Here is a 25,225-nt window from a genome sequence, read left to right as displayed (position 1 = left end):
TTCAGATGCTCAGGTGGGGAGGTTGAGCTGTCCAAAAGTTTGGAAAATGAGGTTGTAACTTGGAAGAGGCTGACTCTGGTGCTGGAGATTTTGTAATTGACATAAAGCAGGTGATGAAAAGGGCTCTGAAGACAGAGGAAGAGGCTCTGGAGCATGCTCTTTTAGGAAGTAAGATGAGGAAGGGCAGGTGTAGCAGTCTGCAAGAGAACATTCAGATCTAGAAACTATCCATCTAGAAATGTGTACTCCTCCAGAAAGGAAAGGAGCGTCTGAAGGGAGAATCACTGGTGATCAGAGACAGAGATGGAAAAGGAACCCGAGGTTTTACACTGGGCAGGGATAGAAGACCCAGTTTTGTTCAGTGAGGAGAGATGATGGCTAGCAGGGTATTGGAGTTCAGAGTCTGAATCCAAAACTCACCACAGTCACCCTGGGACTACTCATGAGGAGGCAAAGAGTGGGCTGGTGGGGAGAATAAATTCCCCAACCCAGCCAACTATGCATCTGCAACCCGGGCTAGGCTGGGAAAAGAAAGATGGCTTACTTCAGCTGCCAAATTCCCAAAGTAAGAGCATTTCATGCTGGATACTCGCTGCACAAAAAAATTGTTAGGTGGTTTGTCTTTTGGAGAATGTTAGATTCCTATTCAGTGAATGGAATTCCATACACTTCCCTCTCATGTTTTTGCAGGTATAAAAAGATGTTTGCTTGGGGGTTATAGTTTGCTGCCTTTGATTATCTTGCACCTGACAAAACCTGAGGTTCAAGCACCCTGCTGTGCATTCTCTAAACAATTCCATTATCACACAACAACGCGCAATGAGCACCTCTTACCATTAGAACACCAAACTGCTTTTCAGTAAAGTTTTGTGAAGGTAACCAAGGGTTGTCATCTTTCACAAGACTTGAGCGGAGGAGGGAAGGAAAGATTTTCCCCTAGCTGGGAGACCAGGGGATTATGGGACCACACCATGAATGTTCACCCCTTTTGCCTCATCTAGAGAAAACACGTGTTTGTTTCATGGCCGGAAGGCAGCCATGAGCTACGTTTTGGGGTTGTCCAGTTCTTAGATGGGTTTTTAGTGAATGAAAAGTTACTGAGCCTAAGCGCATATATAATAACACACCTAAAATATCTGACCGCTAATAATATCCTCTCTCTAAAAACATTCCCTTTTGCAATCATTACACAAGAATCAAACAAATTCAAATAATTAGTTTTTATTGCTCTTTCCTTAATTTTGAACAAAAAAAATTTAAAAAGAAATTTAAGTGCTAAAGACGAGATTCAGAATCAATTGAATATTCCACGTGAGCTAAAAATTATACTTCTCAAACAATAATATCATATCTTGCAGTTCACATTTTGCTTCAGCATCTTAAGTCCAGATAGCAACTTCAAAGAGTCTCACTGAATAACATCATTGAAGTAATACAAATTCTGCTTCTTTGTGTTTATAATCATGGTGCTATATTTATTTATTTTGAAACATCAGTTTAGATTCAAGAATGTGAAGGTCTGCAGACATGAACACAGAAACTGCCTTATAGTGGAGTCCACTAAACTGGATTGTTAGAAATATCCTTTTGGAACAAACATATGTAATTGAGTCTCTACGTGTTGGGGGCTCATTGAATAAACGATGGTTCTTCCAATTCACTTCTGTGTAGAACACGGTCCTTACTAAAGGATAAGCAACAAAAACATGCTAATTTTAATATCGTACACGTACACATATTTTATTAAAACTGAACAGTATTTACAGCTATAGTTTAGAGCTCAGACCAACAAGAGAATTTTGGAGGGAGGTGTATTTTGTCAGTGGCATTTTTAGAATTTCCAGCATATGGGAATAATAAAATGTAGATCAAACTTTCTGTGGGTTTTATTATTATTTTAAATTTTCTATAGGTGATGCACCCCTGGCTGTTTTCACCTAGCATAGAATGCTCCCACGGGGTCTCCCTTGGTATCTCTGATGTGAAAGGGTCCTGAAGTTCCAGAAGTACTTGCCAAGGGGTTGATTAGTTAAAGCTACCTGGGTTGATTGGCCAGGGATTAGTGTATGACATCAGGAACACCGTGGATCTCTGAGGATAGGTGCAAAAGCTTATCCAACAGGAGTACTCCCTGTTGCATGGCTGCAAGCTTACCCCAACAAGCCTGCCTGTGCTGAAGTATACATGCAGGTTTATTCATGTCTATTTATATAATTGCACTGCAATTATATCTTTGGGTTCAATGTGATGTAGTTAACATGTATTTAAAAGGCTTATAGTGCCTCCCTAGATGACAGATGTTTTAGAAACCCAGAGTAGTGTGAAAAGAGCATCTCTCTTCCTTGTAACCTTAAATAGCCTAACACAAAATTACAGTAATTACAAAAATAGTAATACTTTCATACACCTTCATTGTTTATAAAGCACAATTAGGTCTAGTATATAATTTAATTTTTTGAAAAATGTCTGAGACACCGGTTTTATTGCCCTTATTTTACAAATGAGAAGTTCTGAGATGGTAGGTGATTTTTATATATCAGAGTTGGTATACAACGGAGTGGGACTCAAAACATGATCTCTTGAGTCTAGTGCACATTTCATTCTATAGCTCTAAAGAGTGGTAATAACAGGGACTGTCATCAATGCAGTGATAAATAGGAGTGCTTACTACTTGCAAGAAGTTCACAACCTGCTGTTTAGAAGTAGCTTGGTTCCATCATGTCTAATCCACTGACGATGTTCTTTTCTATCTTATTACCTGGCAGATGCCTTCACATCTTTTAAGTCCTGTCTCAAGAGAAGTCTTCATCTGTGAAGCCTTGTCTGATCCAAAGGGAGAGTTATTTGCTTTCTGTTTTGTGCATCCAAGGGATCTCATCATATCTGCCTCTCAACCCTTGTCAGCCTAGACTGTAACCCCTGATTTGCATGTCTGACTCTAAATCCAACTGTGAGCTCCTAAGATCAGAAACTGTCATTTATTGTTATTTATATTCGCAGTGTCTAGCAAGATGTCTGGCACGTATCAAGCTCAGTGTAAATTTTGAACAGTATCCATCTAATTTCTGGAAAAAAACATGATGGAAAGTATTTGTAATTGAGGCTGAGTCAGTGTAACATCATCACCCCCCCTATACTGAGAATATGCCCATCAAGTTCTGCCTGCTGTCTCTTAGGACGTCAGAAATCTAGAGAGAGACACTTACATTATTGACTCCACTTCCAAACACCAATATTGAAAACAAAATTATCTGTGATCAAACTGTTATTCTATTTCTTAATGTTGCTAGTCTCTCCCCCAAACCAACCTTCTATCATATTAGCAAACTCTAAGTAAACATATTGGAGCTGGAATGAATTGCTGAAAACTTTGCAGTTCAGTACCCTGATTTTATATGTGAGGAAATCAAGATGCTGAGATGCCCAGTGACTTTGTGTAAGGTTTCCTGTTTGGTTTGTGGAAAAGAAAGCCAGTGAGCACATTCCAGTAATTCTTGTTACTTCCATGATCGAAAGGAGGGAAAAGGTTGATAATAAAAGCAAAGTCCAGAGGAAAGAATGCTGGTTTGATAACCCACCCACTCCCCACTCAAGAAAACAGTAAGGTTAAAACAAGAACTGCCATAGTTTTGTTTCCACTGAGAGAGTTAGTCTCTTGACTGAACGGTATGCCAGAGGGTTTTTGAAAACATCAAGCATTATTCTGGAGAGAAATTAAAACCAAATTCTGTACTCTCAAATAAGAAAAGTTCACATATGCCTTTGTAGCAAAGAATTGTCATAAAATGAGACATTAGGATGCGATTTGAAGTATAATCTCATTTGGGAAATTCCAGCTGTCAAGGCAAATATACTTGGTTCTAGTCTAGCCCACTGGTCTTGAGTTTCACCACCATGGACAAACGCCTAGCTTTGTTGGCATTCCCACCTGCTGTTGGTAGAAGAATGTTCTCCTGTCCTTCTCAACATGTGTCACAGATGAGATAAAACACTCACTGAAAATTATGGACCCCTTGATGGAATGGAATGAATATGGCATGCTACCTCCTTAGAATATTCCCCCCAAACTGGAAAGCCCAGTCTATCCATGAGAAAAGCATTAAAAAAAATGTGAGGGACATTCTACAAGATAGCTGACCAGAACACCTGAAGACTAAGTCCTAAATAAGTAAAGGTTGAGAAGCTGTCAGAGCCCGAAGGAGACCAATTGGATCATGGAGAAAAAAAAAAGAGCCTAAAAAAGCAATCTGGAGTTTACTTAATGGTAATGCACTCAGGTTGGCTTCTTAGTTGTGACAAATGTTCAGTACATGCTAATGTAAGATGTTAACATTAAGGGTAAAGGGTATACAAAAATTCCATTTATTATCTTTGCAACTTTTCTGTAATTCTGAAACTCTTCCAAAGCAAAAGTTTTGCTTCAAAAGATGACAGCTAGAAAGGCTTTCTAAAATGTAGTAAATTAGATCCAAATGTTAGTTCGTGTCTAGATAGAAGGTGTATGTTGAAGAACTTTGAGCAGGTTAATCTAGCATAACATCTTACTTTCTGTCTGTTTAGTTTGCGTTTTACTAGAAGATAAGCAGAATAGAACTTCATTCTATCTAAGAAGCAATGTCTTCTGAAAATAACATTTAAACATATTTGTGACGGGAAGCACACAGGATCAGAAGTAAACGACTGGTTTCCAGACTTGCTTTCTGCTAGCCTTCATCAGAAACTTAAGTCAATAATTTCACCTGACTTGATTTGCTTTCTTAGCTGGAAAAGGGAAAATAATATTGCAAATGTAGTTAGAGTTCAAAGAGGTAATGTATGTGAAGGTGTTTTAATAAACAATATATGCATTCATATAATAGGCTATTGTGCTTCTGTGAGCTTTGGAGGGAATGTGACAGAATGATGGTTTTCCCCAGATGTCCACACTCTGATCCTCAAAATCTGTGAATGTGTCACCTTTTATGGCAAAAGAGAGACTGTGTAGATGATTAGGTTGAAGATCTTGAGATGCTCATTCTAGATTGTCTAGATGGGCTGAAGGCAATCACAAGGGTTCTTTTAAGGGAAAGGAAGGAGGGTCTGAGTCAGAGAAGGAGATGTGGTAATGGAAGCAGAGGCTGGAGTCCTGGGAGGAGGGACCATAAGCCAAGTGATGCAGACAGACTCTAGAAATGGAGAGGTAGTCACAAATTCCCTCATAGTGCCAGAGGTACACAGACTGGTCGACACCTTGATTTTAAGGTATCCAACCTTCAGTACCAGAAGCTAAGTATGTATAGTATTTAGCCAGTGAATTTGGGGCAATGTTTCACAACACCCACAGGAAACAAATATAATGACTTTATACATAATGTCTTAACAGGGGTGTGCAGAGGGTGCTGGAGGGGAGATGAGCTTCCTGGCAGTGGGATCCTCTTCCCTTCAAAAAGAGATGAATAGGAGGTTGGGGTGATCACCTAGGGATCACGTAGGGAAGCAAGCCCATGTCCTGAGTGACACCTGTCATCAGAGTTGGTGGAGCCTGTTGGTCAGAGATGGAGAAAGGGAGAAGCAAGGAGTGAACACTGATCATGAACCAGCAACCCAAAAGGCACCCACACAAGCACAGGGGCTGAGAGGGGAGAGGTGACAGAAGCTAGAGTCTCAAGGAAGATGATAGAGGGCCAGAGAGATGAACATAGGGGGGCAATGCATTGGCAGCGCAAACTGGCCAAGCACGTGGTAGAGTCCCACATGGCTGCTGCCCACAGGCAGACTCTACCACCTTGTCACACCTACCTACCATGCTACCTACCTACTATGTCCCTGCTTGCCAATAAGTTGCCCAAACTAAACCCTGGGAGCTGTGTATAAAATTCCTCCCCCTCTGTCATCCTCTACCCTTATTATAAATCCAGAAACATTGGCTAAGAAGGGTTGGGGGTGGGTGGTTACAGACAGGGGACTAGCTTTGATCTTCTTCTGCAGATCTTCAAGCAAAGTCAAGAAGAGCAATTCCCATCCAGAGAACACAAGTCCCCATCTCAAGATTTGAAGATGTTATGTCAGAGCAATGTCTATTTCATCTTCAAATGTTGCCCATGATCAATTTGGAATGAGATTTTTAGCAGTCTTTTGTGGCCTTTCACACAGCCAAGGAGCCCAGGGCCTTAGTCTTATAGCAGGAAGGAAATGAATTTGGCCAAGGACCTACATGAGCTTGGCTTCAGATGAGCAAGCAGTCAGACTGACACCTTCTACAGCCTTGTGAATCTCTGAGCAGAGAATCCAGCTAAACCCTGCCCAGACTCCTGAACCAAGGAAACTGTGAGACAATAAATGTGCGTCATTTGAAGCTGCTAAGCAAGTGATAATTGCTAAGCAGCAATAGAAAACTAGATACCATTTAACACATGGAGGAATGAGGGGGGTGTGGTGCATGACCCCAGGGAGGCCAACCTGGATTAGTGAGGACTCTTCACATTCCAGCTTGCTTTCCTTCCTTGAGTTTTTTTTTTTTTTTAACTTCCTAGGCGTTTTGGGATAAAAGGACCTCGTATATTCATTACTGATGTCAAGCATGAGACTTTTTTTAAACAAAGAAAACTGGCCATTTTGAAAAACACAGTTAATTAGACATCAGTGTTCAACCACAGGTGGTAGGGTATAATTACCTTCATCTTCTCGTCGTCTTGAGATTTTAAAAGTATCTAATAAGGAAGGGGTGGGAAATAGCATGTTGGGAGAGTTTGTGGGCCTGTGTGAATCATTTCTAGTGAATTTTAGAGAAAGCGTCAGAGGATGGGGTGGTGAGCCAACACAGCCTCTTGGTTCCAGAACTGATAAGCAGCAGCTAAGACTTCCTCTATTAATCATTCAGATGGCCCAGAAACTCAGTTTCATGAGCTTTTGTTGTTTCTAGATTTCTGTGGAATACTAATTGCTTGGAACTGTTTACCATCCTCCTGTTCTTTTCAGAATCTCTCTCTAAACACTGAGTGTGGTCCACAAGATCTTCCAGGGGCTGGCTTCTCACCACTTCCAATCTCAAACCAACTTGCCTCTGTCACTTGACACTCAGGCCACAGTGACCTCTGTCCCTTTCTTATATGTATAATACCCATGCTTACCTCCACGCCATTACTCAGGCCCATTTTTTTTCCTTCCTGGAATAATTCCCTAAGCACACTTATTATCATACTGGTAAAGTTTCTCCTAATCTTCAGTGGTAGATTCCTTTGGCTTCCTAAGGGAGGCCCTTCCTAATCTCCAGACTATTTCTATTGGACCTCAAAAGTCCAGTGCTCTCCCTTTGGACTGCAGTTTGTCCTACTTGCTCTGAATAATAATAGTAATAATAATAATAGTAATAATAATAATAATAATAATAATAAATAGCACTTCCAGGACGAGGAGCAGCTATCTCCTGAATCGGACTGTTGTTTCTTTTTCTTTTAAGGGTCAAAGATTCCTGTCTGTGTGGACCCAAATAAATTTAGCAAACATTGAGCCTCTGTTTCTTGACTATATTCTGGAGAGGGAGGTAGGTAGAAGATGAGGTCCCTGTCACCAAAGTCTGGACCCTCCTTGGAGTCCTCACTGCTCCTATCTTAGTCCACATCACCCTCTTGGATTGTCTGCATTCTGCGGTAGTTTCAGTACCTCCCTTGGCTTCGCAGTGCCTTTAGAATACAATCCAGACTCCCAGCTGGTATAGCACTCTGTGATCAGATCCTTGCTGCTGTCCTAGGCCTTGTTCCCTGAGCTCTCCTGGCTTAGTGTGTCACCTGCTTCCAGGCCTTTGTCCATCTTGCTTCTCTTTCTGAAACACCACTTTGCCTTTTTCTCTCCAGCAGAATCTGACTAGCCCTCAGGGCATTACCTCATCTGGATGCCCTCCTTGCCATCTCAGACTTGGTAGCTCCAAACTCTCTCCACGACAGCCTTGGAAACACTGTAAGATACTAGACATTTCTCAGCTTCTTCTCACAGTTCTCAGCTCTTGGAGACCATAGTGAAATCTCCACTGGGACTCAGGATCTAGTATGGCCATTCTGAAAGCAGGTGCTCAGGGAGAGCTTGCTGGATAAATGAGCTGATGAGATCGGGTTCAGTGGCCTGGGTGTGGTGCTTTAGAGGTGGAAGAATCTAAGTGAGGCTCCCTTCTGCTCTGAACTTCATGACACTGACAAAAATACACACCCCAAGGGTTTTAGGATCCAATGTTACAAAAGGGAAGCAAGCCCACAATTCTGTTGTTCCTGTCTGAAAAGGAGGATGGAAACTTCCCTTTCAAACATTGCCACACAAAGCACACTTATTATCACACTTATTATTATGGGGGTGATAAGGGGCTGCTTGGTGTTTAGCAACTGATGGGCCCCCTGGTCTGTAAGCTCCAAGAAGTTAGATGTCATTTTTTTTTTTTTTTTTCAATCTCAGTTCTTAGCATAGCATCTCTTTTAAGACCAACACCCAATGTTCCTACTGTCATGGATAAATATAATGTGAAGAGACAATATTTGGCACAAATTTTCCTGAAATGTGTTAAATGTGTGTTTATGCTAAATTATAAATGTGCTATATACATGTTATATATATATATATATATATATATATATATATGTATGTATATACATATATAATATGTGTGTATATATATAAAAATATGTGTATGTATATATCCATATAGATATCCATACTTCATTATTTTATAGATATACTTGAAATGCTAGTAAACAAAGTATTGTGCTAATTCTTCAAAAACACGATCAACTCAATATTCTTTGCTTTTATAGTGTTAATTTAGAAGTGTGTCATCCCTTACCTAGACCAACAAAACAAAACAAAACAAAGCAAAATCAAACAAAAATCCACCTTATTAATGTTTCTGCCTGTTATCCTTTTTGGAATACCGTATATCCCCATCACTGTGACAACAGCTAGCATTAGAACATACATCTCTTTTGTCTCTCTGCAGAGCTCAGGAATCCCTTATTTTCAGAAGAAAGATGTCTAAACTCCTAAACACTGAACACAAAGAGTCTCTTAACCTGCCTCCTACCAACCCTTGCTGGCTCCTCGCTCATGATCCTCTCTTGTTGGTCCTGTTTTTCTTTTAGCATTTAGAAGTGTCCAAGCTCCCCAGAGTCAACATGTATTTTCACTCCTCTTTGACTGTGCAGTCTGATATTCCTCACCTTCTCCTCTGTGTCCACTTTGAGCAATCCTGAACATTATCAAGATCCAGTTCCAACTTCCTTCCTTCCTTAGCTTTGTACTGAGATACTTGAATCTGGAAGAATGCTTTGGGCTGTAAGCAACAGAAAGCCTGAAATGGTGTGGCCTGAACAATAAAAAGTTTGTTATTCTCACTGAACAAAAATCAGTCCCATGGTTAATTCATCTCTCAAATGAACCATAAAAGATATGGGTTCTTAACCAGGCACAGTGGCACCCACTATAGTCCCAGAAACTTGGCAGGCTCAGGCAGGAGGATCACTTGAGCCCAGGAGTTCAAGACTAGCCTTGGTAACTCAGAAAGACCTTGTCTCATAAAAAACAAAAAGAAGATAAAACCAACAATGTGGGTTGCTTCCATCTTTCCACCCTTCCATCTTTAGTGTGGCTTTTGAGCCCTAGTTTATCCAACAGACTTTTTCTCACACTATGTCACAGATGGAGCTGCCTGTCACATGTTCATGTCTATATTAGTCAGTTCTGCAGAGAAACAGAACCAACAGTATGAGTAGGGGAAGAGACGGAAGAAGGGAGGATTGGCTCACATGAGTTTGGACCTTACAGATCCAAATCCTGCAGGGAAGAGTTGATGTTGCATGTAGAGACCAAGAGCTTTGGGAGTCATAATTCTCTCATTCTCTGAGGACCTCAGTCTTTTTCTCTTAAGGGCTTCAATTACTTGGTTGAAGGCCCACCTACATTATTCAGGGCAATTTTCTTTACTCAAAATCTACCAATCTAAAAGTTATTCTCATCTAAAGAAACACATCTTCACAGCAACATCCAGACACATTTGACCAAATATCTGGGCATGACGGCTTAGCCAAATGGACCCCCCAATATTAGTGATGCAAATGTCTAAACCAATCATTAACAAGAAAAAGAAGGAAATCCGTGGTTCACATAGATATTAACCCTCTGGTCCTAAGAACAGGCTCCTTCCCTGAGCACATGGAGATTGAATAGTCAAACAAAACCTGAGCTTTACCTGCAAGGATCCTGGTTGTGGGTGAGGTTCAGATGAAGGTAGTTATTTGATCAGGTAAACAAGAAGTTCTGTTAAACATTAGGAAGGCACAATTGTGATACTTCACATGTTGTAAAGACCCAGGTTACCATGAGTCATGGGTTTATGGCATGTTTTAGATTCTGTGTTCGCCTTGAGTAAGAATCATGAATCAGTTACCTCTTTATTAGCACCCAAGTCAGTGCTTGGCTCTAGGTAAGTCCTCCTTAAATGCTACTGAACTGACCAGAGTGGGGTATTCTGCAGTCAAATTAACCTTGCACTTGCTTTTGCGACAGAGCTCATATGTGTCTCTTCACTATAAACTTTGCTGAAATCTCTCATCACAACTGATAGGCCAGCCAGGGCTCAGCTGGAAATGAGGGAAACTCACACTCTTTTAAATCAACATCTAAAGGAAAGATGAAAATTCTTTCCTGTGATTCTGTGAGAAGCAACAACCAACTCAAAATCAAGCCTTTGAACATATATAAAGAAAGAATATGACAACAGAGGGAAAACCATTAAAAACAATGTAAGCAGAAAAGCAAGATGTTGCAGCGAACGTCCGCTGCTGTTCATGGGTATGTCTGTCACTGCCAGGGATGTTTTCTGTGGGGGGAGAAGGAACTTAGTAAGACTTACTATAACCTGGAGGGAATCCTCTTTGTTCTTTTAATTCCATATTCACAAAATACAAGAATGTAATTATAAATGTAATCTCTGGGATATCCTGAATTTGAAAAGCAGATTCCCCAGAGGAAAAAAAATAAAGATTCTGTTATAAAGGGATACTCCTAATTATAAGTGTCAAGTGCCATATGGATACCATTTAACATGAACATAGCTTGTGTCAATTAAATTATTATAAAATTTTAAAATTTTAAAAAACTATTAGAAGATTATTAGAAACCTGGTCATTCCTACGTGAATTAACCAAGTCCAGTTTCTATGTACCCTGGAGCCAAAGAACAGGTGAGACATTGTAATTTTATAAAATTAATAATGTTGGTTTCTGAGGCTATTTGGCAACCAGCTGGCTTTTTCCTGGGTCGTCCCCTCTCCCTTGCCATCCCTGAAGAATGCCTATTATCGCCCCACAATGCAAATGAGAAAAGAGATGCTCAGAGGAGTTGGGTAACTTGCTTATCTCTGCACAGTTCACATAAAGACACTACTGAAAAAATAGAAAATAAATAACAAAACAAAACATAGCAGCCAAGAATGTACCAGGTTACTTGGGTCACTGCTTTTTTCTACCTGCCACCAACCATAGAACCTTCAAGTGACACCACTGGTCCTCTATTCCCTGAGTGGGGACCACACATTGACTCCTCTTGAAAGCTCTATCATCTTCCCCTCCATCTTCCCTTCAATATTCTTCCTCTCTCCCTGGTCTCTTTTACCACTAGAGACTCAACAGCAGCAGAAGGATGAGGAGCACATTGAGGGTGAAAGAAATGGGGGAAAACAAGGACCTTCTAGCTTGCTTTGAAACTAAAGAAATGTGATGCTTGTGGCTCTAACCAGTCTTTGGTTCGTGTCCTCTGTCTCCATGCTGACGGCATCCAGTGTGCTGTTATTTTTAGCTGGTGCTTGGCCCAGCCTGCTGACTCCTGACCGTGGGTGCTGCTGAAGTGACATCAGTGACAGCAGGTATCCCAGCAAGCGTCTTTGCCATGGTCAGCCTTTTCCTATTTCCTGTTTCATTACTGTTAAGAAACCGTCCATCCTCACTGAACCAAATGCCAGCAGCCAGAGCTTCAGCCCTCAGGCCTCCATTCTCTGTCCATAGAAGGACCTGAGAACTGTAGGCTCAGATGTAAAATCATGTGTTGTGATGAAGTTGCCACTCACTGATTAAACTTTCCTTTGAGGGAGTCTGCATCCAACATATAGGTTAGACTATGCTGCCTTAAATAATATATTTCATGCCATGTATCAAGTAAAAATTCTGGAAATACCAGTTGCTTTCCTCAAAATTCTTTAAAAATCATTTTAAAATTATTCCATTAATGGTACATATTTATGGATACAGGGTGATCATTCTATACCTGTCTACAATGCAGAATTCTCAAGTCAGGATACTTAACATTTCCAACTTCATAAAGAAGTCTAAGAACAGAATTATTTTTTAAAACAAATAATAATAAATGTACATTTACCTGGAACAAAGCTTCCCTGGACCACCTCCTTGTATGCCCACCAGCCTTCATGGATTTTTGGTGAATTCTGTTGAGCTAAAGAAAAAGCAAAAGAGAGGAGAGACTAAGATGATAGTTCAGAAGTACTGTATCCTGGATGGCCCAAAAGGAAGGGTAAATGTCCATGAAATAACCCTCTCCTACCCCCAAACTGCACTATATCAATAATACTCCTTCTCCCTTTTCTTCAAATATTTTATTAACATCTAAATATATCTTTATAGATTTTCATAAAAAGTACTCAAAATTTTAGTGAAAATGAAAAAGACAGTAATTTAAGTCCCCTTCTATTTCTCTTGACTGTTATCTTCTCCCTTTCCCTACACATATATACACACATGCAAACACACACGTGCATGCACACACATGCACACACACATTACCCTACTGGACCAGAGGGTCAGAGGTGGACTGCATCCTACTGCCAGGCCAGAACCCTGAATGTGCATAGAAACCCTGAGTTTGCAGAGATTGGGAGTTTGTTGAAGGAGCCAAGCTAGAAGGCTACAGAGTAAAACATTCAGCTTTCCTCAAGTCCCAAGAAAACAAAAACAAGAATATAAATAACCATGGGAGAAAGGGTGGAAGACTCAAGATACTGGAAAATATTATAGGGATCTGTGAGGTCATACTGACATGACCTCCGAATAATCTTTGAAGTTATAACAGGTGGCAGGTGAATTGGGAAAATTAAACTTTCCCAATTTTATATCTATCTATCTATCTAATATACATGTGCATATATTCAGATATATATATTCTCCAAAATATAGGTGGTGACACATGAACTTAGGTTTATCCCTTTATTTATTAAAACGCATTCATATTTCATTTCTCAGTCACCTTGGTATAAACTAAGGTAGATTCAATCATTCCTGCAATTTAGCTTGTAGACAGTAAATGCTAAACTTACACTTTCATTTTCTTCTTTAAATCATTTCTTTGCAGCCTCCCACTTCACAGCCATGGCTGTAATACTCAACATTCTGCGTTAGAAGGCAATAGGTTGAACACAGGGCTTTGTATGGAGACAGGATTTGCTCAATTGCTTCAGGTTGCAGATGAGCTAGTGTTGCTGAGCTCCAGGGGTCTTTCCATAGCGTACAGTAGAGATTTTTTTTTTCTGTGTATGACAATAAGACCTCTGCAGTTTGTAGCTCTGTGGTTGAACCACACTTTGTGGATAAGGTTGAGTAAAAGAGAAGTCCACTCTTTCTGGAATTGCCAGTGGGGTTAGGGGACTTCAGAAACCTACTTAATGACCTGGGATGCTATCATCATTGAAGATGTGCAGCAGAAATCTATGTAATAGAAAGTACATTGAGTTTCCCAGTACTCTGTCCTCCCACCTGCTGTGGATAGAGTTCAAGTGTTTCTATTGCCCTTGAGGAAGACCCTGAAGACAGCTAAGTTGAAAGCTGGTGCACCTGCTCTGGGGCAGCTGGCCAAGGTGGGAAGTGCCCTCACAACAGAGCTTGGAAAGATTCTGTCCAGCCAGGAAGCCCAGTGGAAGATTCAATAGAAACGTTTTGAATTTATAGCAACAGGGAAAGACAAGGAGATTTGATATCAGTCAGCAGCAGCCCTTCAAGCCTGACAAAGTGGAGAAAGCAGATCAAAAGTTGCATGGTTGCAGAGTTCACCAAGTCGGTGAATAAAGGATCTTTGTCTTGGTTAGAGAGAAATGGGTTAGACCTCAGCAAGGGTTCAGATTTTTCTCTGGGTCTTGGCACTGCATGATCCACCCTCTCTTTCCACAACAGTACATTGGAGGGTCATTGCCATCAGAGCAAGAGGGGATCCCCGAAGGCTTAGAAATAGAAATATATGACATCAGAAGTTACATAATTCACTCACACCGACTGACCATTTTATGAAATCCTTTGTAATACTTGTGTCGTGGCATCTCCTCCTCCACAGAAAATCTTAACTAAGCTTCTCCAGAAATCTTTACCACAATTGATTTTAGGACCATCAGCAAAAGAGTCTCTACAAAAGAGTTCAATGTAGGTAAACTTCCTATTTTCTTATTTCTCTATTTTACTTGGCCACTGGTCTGGAAATTATCAGTACTCCAGATGCTGAATGCCCTTTTACTAGTTTTTCACAAACATTTATCCAGTATAGTAGTCTGTAGAAGTGTGTTTGCAAATACAAATTGTGATTAAAAAAAAAAAAAGTCAAATCCTTTAACAAGGCCTCTGGCCTTCAGCTGGATCTTCACAAAGATGTCTACATTTCTAAGATAAGAGAAGTTACTAATTAGGCTTCATGGTAACAGCTGGCAGGGGGAGGGGGAAAAGAGGGAGAAGAAGCTCTCCCCTTCTCAGGTGTTGTCCTTGAAGGGTTAACTTGCCCAAATCAGGAAAGAAAAAGCTGCTTTTGTGTGAACTTCTGCAGACTGTGAACTTCTGAGCCCCTCTCCTTACATGCTGGGTATAAATTTCTGAAACTACCTGAACTCAGGGTTAAGAGGATTAATTGATTACAGCGAAAGCTGTACCCTCTAAACCTGGCTGCAGCCAAATAAAACTGTTTCCTGCTATCTTCAGCACCCTGCTTCGTCTGTCCCCTACAACACTTGACCCAAACTAAATATAATTCACAGACAGTACAATCTACAACACCCCCCCTCCAAAAAAAGAAACCATCAAAACTAAACTTTGATATCTCAGTAAACTTGAAAGTTATAGAGCATGTCCACAGTCTGGCAAAGATATACTTTTTAACAACCTAAAAGACTGAACTTTGACCATCACTTTGCTTCAGAGATAAACCGGGACTGGTTTTCCTTATCACAGACAGGAACTTCTGAGTTTTATCAAAATGCATCAACTTGTATCCAAACTGGACTGTTGCCTGTCATTGAACAATTCGAATAATAAATACAGTTTTCTTTCTAGATTCTCAGAGCCAGTTAAGGAAGCCGCCTTCTCTTGCATATATTTCATTATTCAAATAAGGATCCACTCAGAACTAAAACATCTTTGTTTTATATAAGACTATTACCATATTGCTTCAAAATTTTTATTCTATTTTTTGTGGTGCTAGGGATTGAGCCCAGGGATGCGTGACACTGAGTTACATCCCAAATCCTTCTGTGTTTTAGTCAGCTTTTTCACTGCCGTGACTAAAAGATCTGACCAGAACAAGTTTGGGAGAGAAAAATTGATTTGAGGGCATATGTTTTCAGAGGTCTTAGTCCATAGAAGACCAGCTCTATTCTTTGGGGCTTGTAGGTGAGACAGAACGTCATGGTGGAAGAGAGTGGCAGAGGGAACAAGCTCACATGATGATTAGAGAGCAGAGAGAGACTCCATTCTCCAAATACAAAATATACACCGCATAGCCATATCCCCAGTGAACTACTTCCTTCAGCCACCCCCCACCTGCCTTCAGTTACCACTCAGTTAATCCCATTAGAGATTAATTCACTTATTAGGTTAAGGCTATAACCCAATCATTTCTCCTCCAAACCTTCTTGCCTTGTCTCACATGTGAGCTTTTTTTGCGGGGGGAGGCGGGGGCTCCACATCTATACCATAACACCTTTTTATATTTTATTATGAGACAGAGTCTTGCTAAGTTGCCCAGGCTGAACTTCAATGTGCAATCTTGCCTCAGCCTCCCCAGTAGCTGGAATTACAGTAGTGTGCCCCTGCACCCAGTGCCCAACTTTTTATATACAGTGTTTACAAACATCATTTCAAAAACTTAACAGGTTGGGGATATAACTCAGTAGTAGAGCCCTTACCTAGTCAAGCAGAAGGCCCTGGGTTCAATTCCCAGTACCAAAACGTTTTAAAAAATAAATACATAAAGGAGCAATAAAAGAAATGCAATTTATAATAATACACACTTCACTGTGTAAAAGCTTGAATATAACAATTTACAATAAAGATTAGCAAAGTAGTGCCTCCTAGCCAAATATGGCCCACTGCCAATTTTTGTATGACCCAAGAGGTAAGAATAATTTCAAATCTTTTAAATGGTTAAAAGAAATCAAAGAATAATATCATCTTGTGATTTGGGAAAATTATATTAAATTCCAATTTTAGTATCTATAAATAAAGTGTAGTTGGCATATAGTTACGTCTATTTGTTTACATATTTTCTATGGATGCCTTCCCATAAGAAGGAAAAAGTTGAATAATTGTAACAAGGACTGTTTGGAGCCCAGAGTCTAAAATGTTTCCACTATGATTGCTGACTAACAAAAATTGACTGCTAATTTAAATACGTAATTTCAAAAATCAAGCAAATCAATATAATGAACATAATGCTTTGACTGTGATATAGAGCAGGAATACAGAGAACACAATTTAAAATAAAATATTGTATATTTCAACATATAAATGGGCACCAGGCATAAGCAAACAAAGTGAAGTTAGAGGCTTGGTGGAAACATTATATCGTATTGATTATATTGTAGACTACAGAATCCATGAGGAAAACTGCTCTGAGTGGTGTGATTTTTCCAAAATAGTGAACAACTCCTTTCAAAGTTCAGAACAAAATAAAATATCACCTTCCCTTGATTTGCACAATATTTGCATTGCTGAAGAAGTTATATTAAGATTTTTGTAAGAGATGCTGTGTGCTCAAATGCAAAATAAGGTTTGTAAGTTCAGATAAGTAAAATGGGTTTTCACACACTTGAATGTCTGCTGGGACATGGGATAATTTCTCACTGTTTAAAACTGTTTAATATATCTCAGAGCGTATAGCATTCTTGCTCCCCTTTGGTCATAGCTAATTGCAACCTCTTTCATTAGAACTATCTCGAGAACCCTTGTTAATTTCCAAAATATTTGCCCAGGAACAGTGACACCCCTGTTGACAGCTGTGGACCTTTGGGACTTTTTAGAGCACTATGCACATCATCCTGATGAGTTGGAGCGAAACAGTGGGTTGAACACTCAGCAGAAGATGGAGTTTTATCTAAATAGGTGAAAGGTAAGTCTAAAGATGCTGTAAATTGTAGCATTGTTTTGAGTACATTTACCACCCCATTCAAACTCAATTTTTTTTCTATTCTTCTGTCATTTGACAATATCCTTAAAAAAAATACTGTCCTTTCTACACAGGTAAAAAAGTGGAAGCAAAAAGTATTTCCCATCAAGATGGCCAAAAGGGAACACTAACTCTAATAAAAACCTGAGTAAAATGAGCAGGTTTTCAGAGTTCTAGGTGCACTCACATTTGCTCTTTTCCACTTGCATACCCACCCTGCAAAGAATGTATACCCATCTGACTAAAAATCAATTTAAGAGACAACGTTTAAAAGGAAGGAGAAAAAGAAGCCCCTGGATAACTAAGAGTGCTGCAAGTGCCCAAAATGTCGCTAAAAATTTCAGCTTTGTCCAGGTAGTTGCAAAACATTTCACTCTCTCATCATCTCTGATCATTGCTTCTTCCGCTTTCTCACCCATTCAGAAGCAGAATCATGGGTGCTTTTAGAAGGGTGATGAGACAATCAGACCATCTGAGCAAAGACTACTGTAAAGGCCGAAACTCAAAACTCCTGTTAGCTTTCTTTGGCACGTATTGTGAAGGACTAAGCTCTCCCTCCAAACATCAGTGGCCTAAGTTGAGCCCATCTGATGCCTGTCAATTATAGACTATGACAGCGGCAGGCTAGAGTTGAAGAGAATGATGATGTTTTATATAATATGTTTTCATATGCCCCTGGATGCCCAGTCTAGATTCATCCTGTTTGGCAGTTTAGAAAAACAGAATGGCACATTTAAAAGGTACCTCATTTAAAGTTCTGCCACAGCACTACAAGAAGCTGCGTCCAGACAGAGCACCTACAGAAATGCTGGATTCCAATTCTAAAGCCCCTTTCCAGGTCCTCAGAGTCACCTTGTTGTTTAGAGTGAGTGGAGAGCTGATTGGGAATTCCTCAAGAGCACACAAGTGAAGAGAGAGCAGCCGGAGCTTCAAAGGTGTTCTCTGATTCTGTTTATAGATTGGAATTTCTATACTTAATCTGCGACCAGCCCCTGAGAAAAATCCAGGTGTCTAATAAAAAATAAATAAATAAATGGTGTTGACAATAAATGCTGTCATCACTGCCAGATGAGGAGATATACTCAGCAAGAGAAAGCAGTTCATTTTTATTCTCTCTCTCTGTTTTCATTTTTTAGTTGTGGCAGTTGAGAAACTTAGACCCTCAGGACTTTGAAAGAGGTGTCTCATTTTAACTGCTTTTGGTACAGATGAGGAAACTGGACCACAAAGAAGCACACTTAAAAAAGAATGGGTTCTTAGAAGAGGGCTCAGCAAAGTTTTCCTAAAAAGGACCAGATAGTAAATATTTCAGGCTTTGAAGACCATGCTGTCTTTGTCCCAACTGCTCAACTTTGTCATTGTAGTAGAAAAGCACCATATGGGATATGCAAACAGATGCATGTGGCTCTGAGCCAATACAATTTTATTTACAAAAACAGACAGAAGGCTGACTTTACCCTGCAGGCCATAGTTTTGTGACTCCTGTCTTAGAACTGGAAAGGGATTCTGTCATCTAGTTCTGCTTCTTATTCAGATGTTCAGAAGTGAGCTACTTTAATGAGAAAATCAGAACTAATTTTGATATAAAAGCGCTTATAATTACCTGTTTATAATATTTGATCAATGTGCATTTCAGGAAGTATGCATTTGGATCAGCTAGTCATGAAATTGGTCACCACACCCTACGCCACATTCAATATGTCCCCCTTCCCACCCCAATTCCATTGTGCTAAGCTACCAAAGGTGGAAGGGTCTCTTAGCAAAAATGAGTGTCCCAAAGCAGTCAAAAAAGGACCTGAATATGTTTCTGTATGACTCTGAGGAACCTCACTTGTATCCATAGACAAAATAATTATATTTTCACAGGTGAATGCTTTTACATCATTGTGAAATTAACTTCTACAACTCCCTTCTATTTATTTTATTTTTTTTTATTTTTAATTTTTTATTGTGGGTTGTTCAAAACATTACAAATTTCTTGACATATCATATTCCACACTTTGATTCAAGTGGGTTATGAACTCCACCTTCACCCCATACACAGATTGCAGAATCACATCAGTTACACATCCATTGATTTACATATTGCCATACTAGTGTCTGTTGTGCTCCGCTGCCTTTCCCATCCTCCACCCTCCCCCCTCCCCACCTCTCCCCTCCCCTCCCTTCCTCTCTCTCTACCCCCTCCACTGTTTAACCCTGAGGGTCTCCTTCCATTACCATGCAATTTCCCTTCTCTCTCCCTTTCCCTCCCACCTCTCATCCCTGTTAAATGTTAATCTTCTTCTCCTGCTCTTCGTCCCTACTCTGATCTTAGTTACTCTCCTTATATCAAAGAAGACATTTGGCATTTGTTTTTTAGGGATTGGCTAGCTTCACTTAGCATAAACTGCTCTAATGCCATCCATTTCCCTGTAAATTCTATGATTTTGTCATTTTTTAATGCAGAGTAATACTCCATTGTGTATAAATGCCACATTTTTTTTATCCATTCGTCTATTGAAGGGCATCTAGGTTGGTTCCACAGTCTTGCTATCGTGAACTGTGCTGCTATGAACATCGATGTAGCAGTGTTCCTGTAGCATGCTCTTTTTAGGTCTTTAGGGAATAGACCAAGAAGGGGAATAGCTGGGTCAAATGGTGGCTCCATTCCCAGCTTTCCAAGAAATCTCCATACTGCTTTCCAAATTGGCTGCACCAATCTGCAGTCCCACCAGCAATGTACAAGTGTACCCTTTTCCCCACATCCTCGCCAGCACTTGTTGTTGTTTGACTTCATAATGGCTGCCAATCTTACTGGAGTGAGATGGTATCTTAGGGTGGTTTTGATTTGCATTTCTCTGACAGCTAGAGATGTTGAGCATTTTTTCATGTACTTGTTGATTGACTGTATGTCCTCCTCTGAGAAGTGTCTGTTCAGGTCCTTGGCCCATTTGTTGATTGGGTTGTTTGTTCTCTTATTGTCTAATTTTTTGAGTTCTTTGTATACTCTGGATATTAGGGCTCTATCTGAAGTGTGAGGAGTAAAGATTTGTTCCCAGGGTGTAGGCTCCCTATTTACCTCTCTTATTGTTTCTTTTGCTGAGAAAAAACTTTTTAGTTTGAGTAAGTCCCATTTGTTGATTCTAGTTATTAACTTTTGTGCTATGGGTGTCCTATTGAGGAATTTGGAGCCCGACCTCACCGACTGTAGATCGTAGCCAACTTTTTCTTCTATCAGACGGCGCATCTCTGATTTGATATCAAGCTCCTTGATCCATTTTGAATTCACTTTTGTGCATGGCGACAGAAAGGGATTCAGTTTCATTTTGTTGCATATGGATTTCCAGTTTTCCCAGCACCATTTGTTGAAGATGCTATCCTTCCTCCATTGCATGCTTTTAGCCCCTTTATCAAATATAAGATAGTTGTAGTTTTGTGGATTGGTTTCTGTGTCCTCTATTCTGTACCATTGGTCCACCCGCCTGTTTTGGTACCAGTACCATGCTGTTTTTGTTACTATTGCTCTGTAGTACAGTTTGAAGTCTGGTATCGCTATACCGCCTGATTCACACTTCCTGCTTAGCATTGTTTTTGCTATTCTGGGTCTTTTATTTTTCCATATGAATTTCATGATTGCTTTCTCTATTTCTACAAGAAATGCCGTTGGGATTTTGATTGGCATTGCATTAAACCTATAGAGAACTTTTGGTAATATCGCCATTTTGATGATGTTAGTTCTGCCTATCCATGAACAGGGTATATTTTTCCATCTTCTAAGATCTTCTTCTATTTCTCTCTTTAGGGTTCTGTAGTTTTCATTGTATAAGTCTTTCACCTCTTTTGTTAGGTTGATTCCCAAGTATTTTATTTTTTTTGAAGATATTTTGAATGGAGTGGTTGTCCTCATTTCCATTTCAGAGTATTTGTCGCTGATATACAGGAATGCCTTTGATTTATGCGTGTTGATTTTATATCCTGACACTTTGCTGAATTCATTTATTAGCTCTAATAGTTTCTTTGTAGACCCTTTTGGGTCTGCTAGGTATAGAATCATATCATCTGCAAATAGTGATAATTTAAGTTCTTCTTTTCCTATTTTGATGCCTTTAATTTCCTTCGTCTGTCTAATTGCTCGGGCCAGTGTTTCGAGAACTATGTTGAACAGAAGTGGAGAGAGAGGGCATCCCTGTCTTGTTCCAGATTTTAGAGGGAATGCCTTCAGTTTTTCTCCATTCAGAATGATGCTAGCCTGAGGCTTAGCATAGATTGCTTTTACAATATTGAAGTATGTTCCTGTTATCCCTAGTTTTTCTAGAGTTTTGAACATAAAGGGATGCTGTACTTTGTCGAATGCTTTTTCCGCATCTATCGAGATGATCATATGGTTCTTATTTTTAAGTCTATTGATGTGGTGAATAACATTTATTGATTTCCGTATATTGAACCAGCCTTGCATCCCAGGGATGAATCCTACTTGATCATGGTGTACAATTTTTTTGATATGTTTTTGTATCCGATTCGCCAGAATTTTATTGAGGATTTTTGCATCTAGGTTCATTAGAGATATTGGTCTGTAGTTTTCTTTCTTTGAAGTGTCTTTGTCTGGTTTAGGTATCAGGGTGATGTTGGCCTCATAGAATGAATTTGGAAGTTCTCCCTCCTTTTCTATTTCCTGAAGTAGCTTGAAAAGTATTGGTATTAGTTCTTCTTTAAAGGTTTTGTAAAATTCTGCTGTATACCCATCCGGTCCTGGGCTTTTCTTAGTTGGTAGTCTTTTTATGGTTTCTTCTATTTCCTCAATTGATATTGGTCTGTTTAGGTTTTCTATATCCTCCTGACTCAATCTGGGCAGATCATATGACTTAAGAAATTTATCTATGCCTTCACTATCTTCTAATTTATTGGAGTATAAGGATTCAAAATAGTTTTTGATTATCTTCTGTATTTCTGAAGTGTCTGTTGTGATATTGCCTTTTTCATCCCTTATGCTAGTAATTTGAGTTCTCTCTCTTCTTCTCTTCGCTAGCATCGCTAAGGGTCTGTCGATTTTGTTTATTTTTTCAAAGAACCAACTTTTAGTTTTGTCAATTTTTTCAATTGTTTCTTTTGTTTTGATTTCATTAATTTCAGCTCTGATTTTCATTATTTCTTGCCTTCTACTTCTTTTGCTGTTGTTTTGCTCTTCTTTTTCAAGGATTTTGAGATGAATATGAGATCATTTATTTGTTGGTTTTTTCTTTTTTAAGGAATGAACTCCAAGCAATGAATTTTCCTCTTAGAACTGCTTTCAATGTGTCCCATAGATTCCGATATGTTGTGTCTGTGTTTTCATTTATCTCTAAGAATTTTTTAATTTCCTCCTTGATGTCTTCTATAACCCATTGATCATTCAGTAACCTATTGTTCATTCTCCAATTGATGTATGCTTTTTCCTTCCTTCTTTTATCGTTGATTTTCAGTTTCATTCCATTATGATCAGATAAGATGCATGGTATTATCTCTACTCCTTTATATTGTCTAAGAGTTGCCCTGTGACATAATATATGATCTATTTTTGAGAAGGATCCATGTGCTGCTGAGAAAAAAGTGTAACTGCTTGATGTTGGGTGGTATACTCTATATATGTCAATTAGGTCTAGGTTATTAATAGTGTTATTGAGTTCTATAGTTTCCTTATTCAACTTTTGTTTGGAAGATCTGTCCAGTGGCGAGAGAGGTGTGTTGAAGTCTCCCATGATTATGGTATGGTGGTCTATTAGACTCTTGAACTTGAGAAGAGTTTGTTTGACGAACATAGCTGCACCATTGTTTGGGGCATAAATATTTATGATTGTTATGTCTTGTTGGTGTATGGTTCCCTTAAGCAGTATGTAGTGTCCCTCTTTATCCCTTTTGATTAACTTTGGCTTGAAATCTATTTTATTTGATATGAGTATGGACACTCCTGCTTGTTTCCGAAGTCCATATGAGTGATATGATTTTCCCCAACCTTTCACCTTCAGCCTATGTATGTCTTTTCCTATCAAATGCGTCTCCTGTAGGCACCATATTGTTGGGTCTTGTTTTGTGATCCATTCTACTAGCCTGTGTCTCTTAATTGGTGAGTTTAAGCCATTAACATTTAGGGTTATTATTGAGATATGGGTTGTTCTTCCAGCCATATTTGTTTATTTCTGTTACTAAACATGGTTTGTTTTCCTCTTTGATTATTTCCCCCCCCCTTTACTGTCCTACCTCCCACTGTTGGTTTTCATTGATATTTTCCATTTCCTCTTCCTGTAATGCTTTGGCGAGGATGTTTTGAAGAGACGGTTTTCTAGCTGCGAATTCTTTAAACTTTTGTTTATCGTGGAAGGTTTTAATTTCATCTTCCATCCTGAAGGTTAATTTCGCTGGATACACAATTCTTGGTTGGAACCCATTTTCTTTCAGTGTTTGAAATATGTTATTCCAGGATCTTCTAGCTTTCAGAGTCTGTGTTGAAAGATCAGCTGTTATCCTGATTGGCTTACCCCTAAATGTAATCTTCTTCCTTTCTCTTGTAGCTTTTAAAATTCTCTCCTTATTCTGTATGTTGGGCATCTTCATTATAATGTGTCTAGGTGTGGATCTCTTATGATTTTGCACATTCAGCGTCCTGTAGGCTTCTAGGATTTGGGACTCTGTCTCATTCTTCAAGTCTGGGAAGTTTTCTCGTATTATTTCATTGAATAGACTGCTCATTCCTTTGGTTTGGAGCTCTGTACCTTCCTGTATCCCAATGACTCTTAAGTTTGGTCTCTTAATATTATCCCATATTTCTTGGATGTTCTGCTCATGGTTTCTTAACAGTCTTGCTGAGCTGTCTATGTTCTTTTCAAGTTGAAATACTTTGTCTTCATTGTCTGATGTTCTATCTTCTAAGTGTTCTACTCTGCTGGTAGTATTCTCCATTGAGTTTTTAAGTTGGTTTATTGCTTCCTGCATTTCTAGGATTTCTGTTTGTTTGTTTTTTATAACCTCTATCTCCCTGTATAGTTGATCCTTTGCTTCCTGGATTTGTTTGCGTAATTCATTGTCGAAGTGATCTTTCATTGTCTGATTTTGCTGTTTAATGTCTTCCTTGATACTCCAGATCATCTGAAGCATGTATATCCTGAATTCTTTATCTGACATTCCATCTGCTGCAGCTGTTACCTCTTCTAAAGTTGCGTTGACCTGCATTGCTTGTGGTCCTTTCTTTCCTTGTCTTTTCATACTGCTTGCGTATCTTTCCTGCAGGCGCGGGCGGCGGCTCTGCTCTCTCCTTATTCCAATTGGGGTGTCCTGGCTACCACGCCGGCAGGTCACTGGGCCTGTTCTGGGCGCTGGCGGCGGCTCTGTTCTGCCCCTACTCCAATTGGGGTGATGAGTGTACCACGCCGGCAGGCCACCGGGCCTGATCCGCCGGTTGGTTGCAGGTTTGCCTACCCTGCAGGCGCGGGCGGCGGCTCTACTCTGCCCCTACTCCAAATGGGGTGACGTGTCTGTCGTACAGGCAGGCCACTGGGCCTGTCCCGCTGGTCGGTCGCAGATCTGCCCACCTTTCGGGCACGGGTGGAGGCTCTGCTCTGCCCCTACTCCAATTGGGGTGTTGTGACTACCCCGCCTGCAGGACGCTGGGCATGTTCCTGGCACGGGCGGCGACTCTGCTCTGCCCCTACTCCAATTAGAGTGGTGTGTGTACCACGCCGGCAGGCTCCTGGGCCTGATCCGCCGGTCTGTTGCAGGTCTGCCTACCTTGGAGGCGCGGGCGGCGGATCTGCCCTGCCCCTCCTACCAC

The 25,225-nt window shown here is 40.0% G+C and overlaps 1 protein-coding gene across 2 annotated transcripts in view; it reads right to left on the bottom strand.

Moving 5' to 3' along the window:
• Ca10 (carbonic anhydrase 10) overlaps positions 1-25,225 on the bottom strand; it is a 494,041-nt gene that overhangs the window by 394,456 nt on the left and 74,360 nt on the right. For both annotated transcript variants that reach the window (XM_058571496.1, XM_046420608.2), the window contains exon 3: positions 12,391-12,465. In XM_058571496.1, the coding sequence (XP_058427479.1) occupies positions 12,391-12,465 (75 nt within the window). The remainder of the gene's footprint in view (positions 1-12,390; positions 12,466-25,225) is intronic.

This window comes from Marmota monax, unplaced genomic scaffold, assembly GCF_021218885.2.
Source record: "Marmota monax isolate L192 unplaced genomic scaffold, Marmota_monax_Labrador192_F-V1.1 WCK01_AAM20220418_F8-fsc00064, whole genome shotgun sequence".
In the NCBI taxonomy this organism is placed as follows: domain Eukaryota; kingdom Metazoa; phylum Chordata; class Mammalia; order Rodentia; family Sciuridae; genus Marmota; species Marmota monax.
This window is presented reverse-complemented; position numbering and strand designations above follow the sequence as displayed.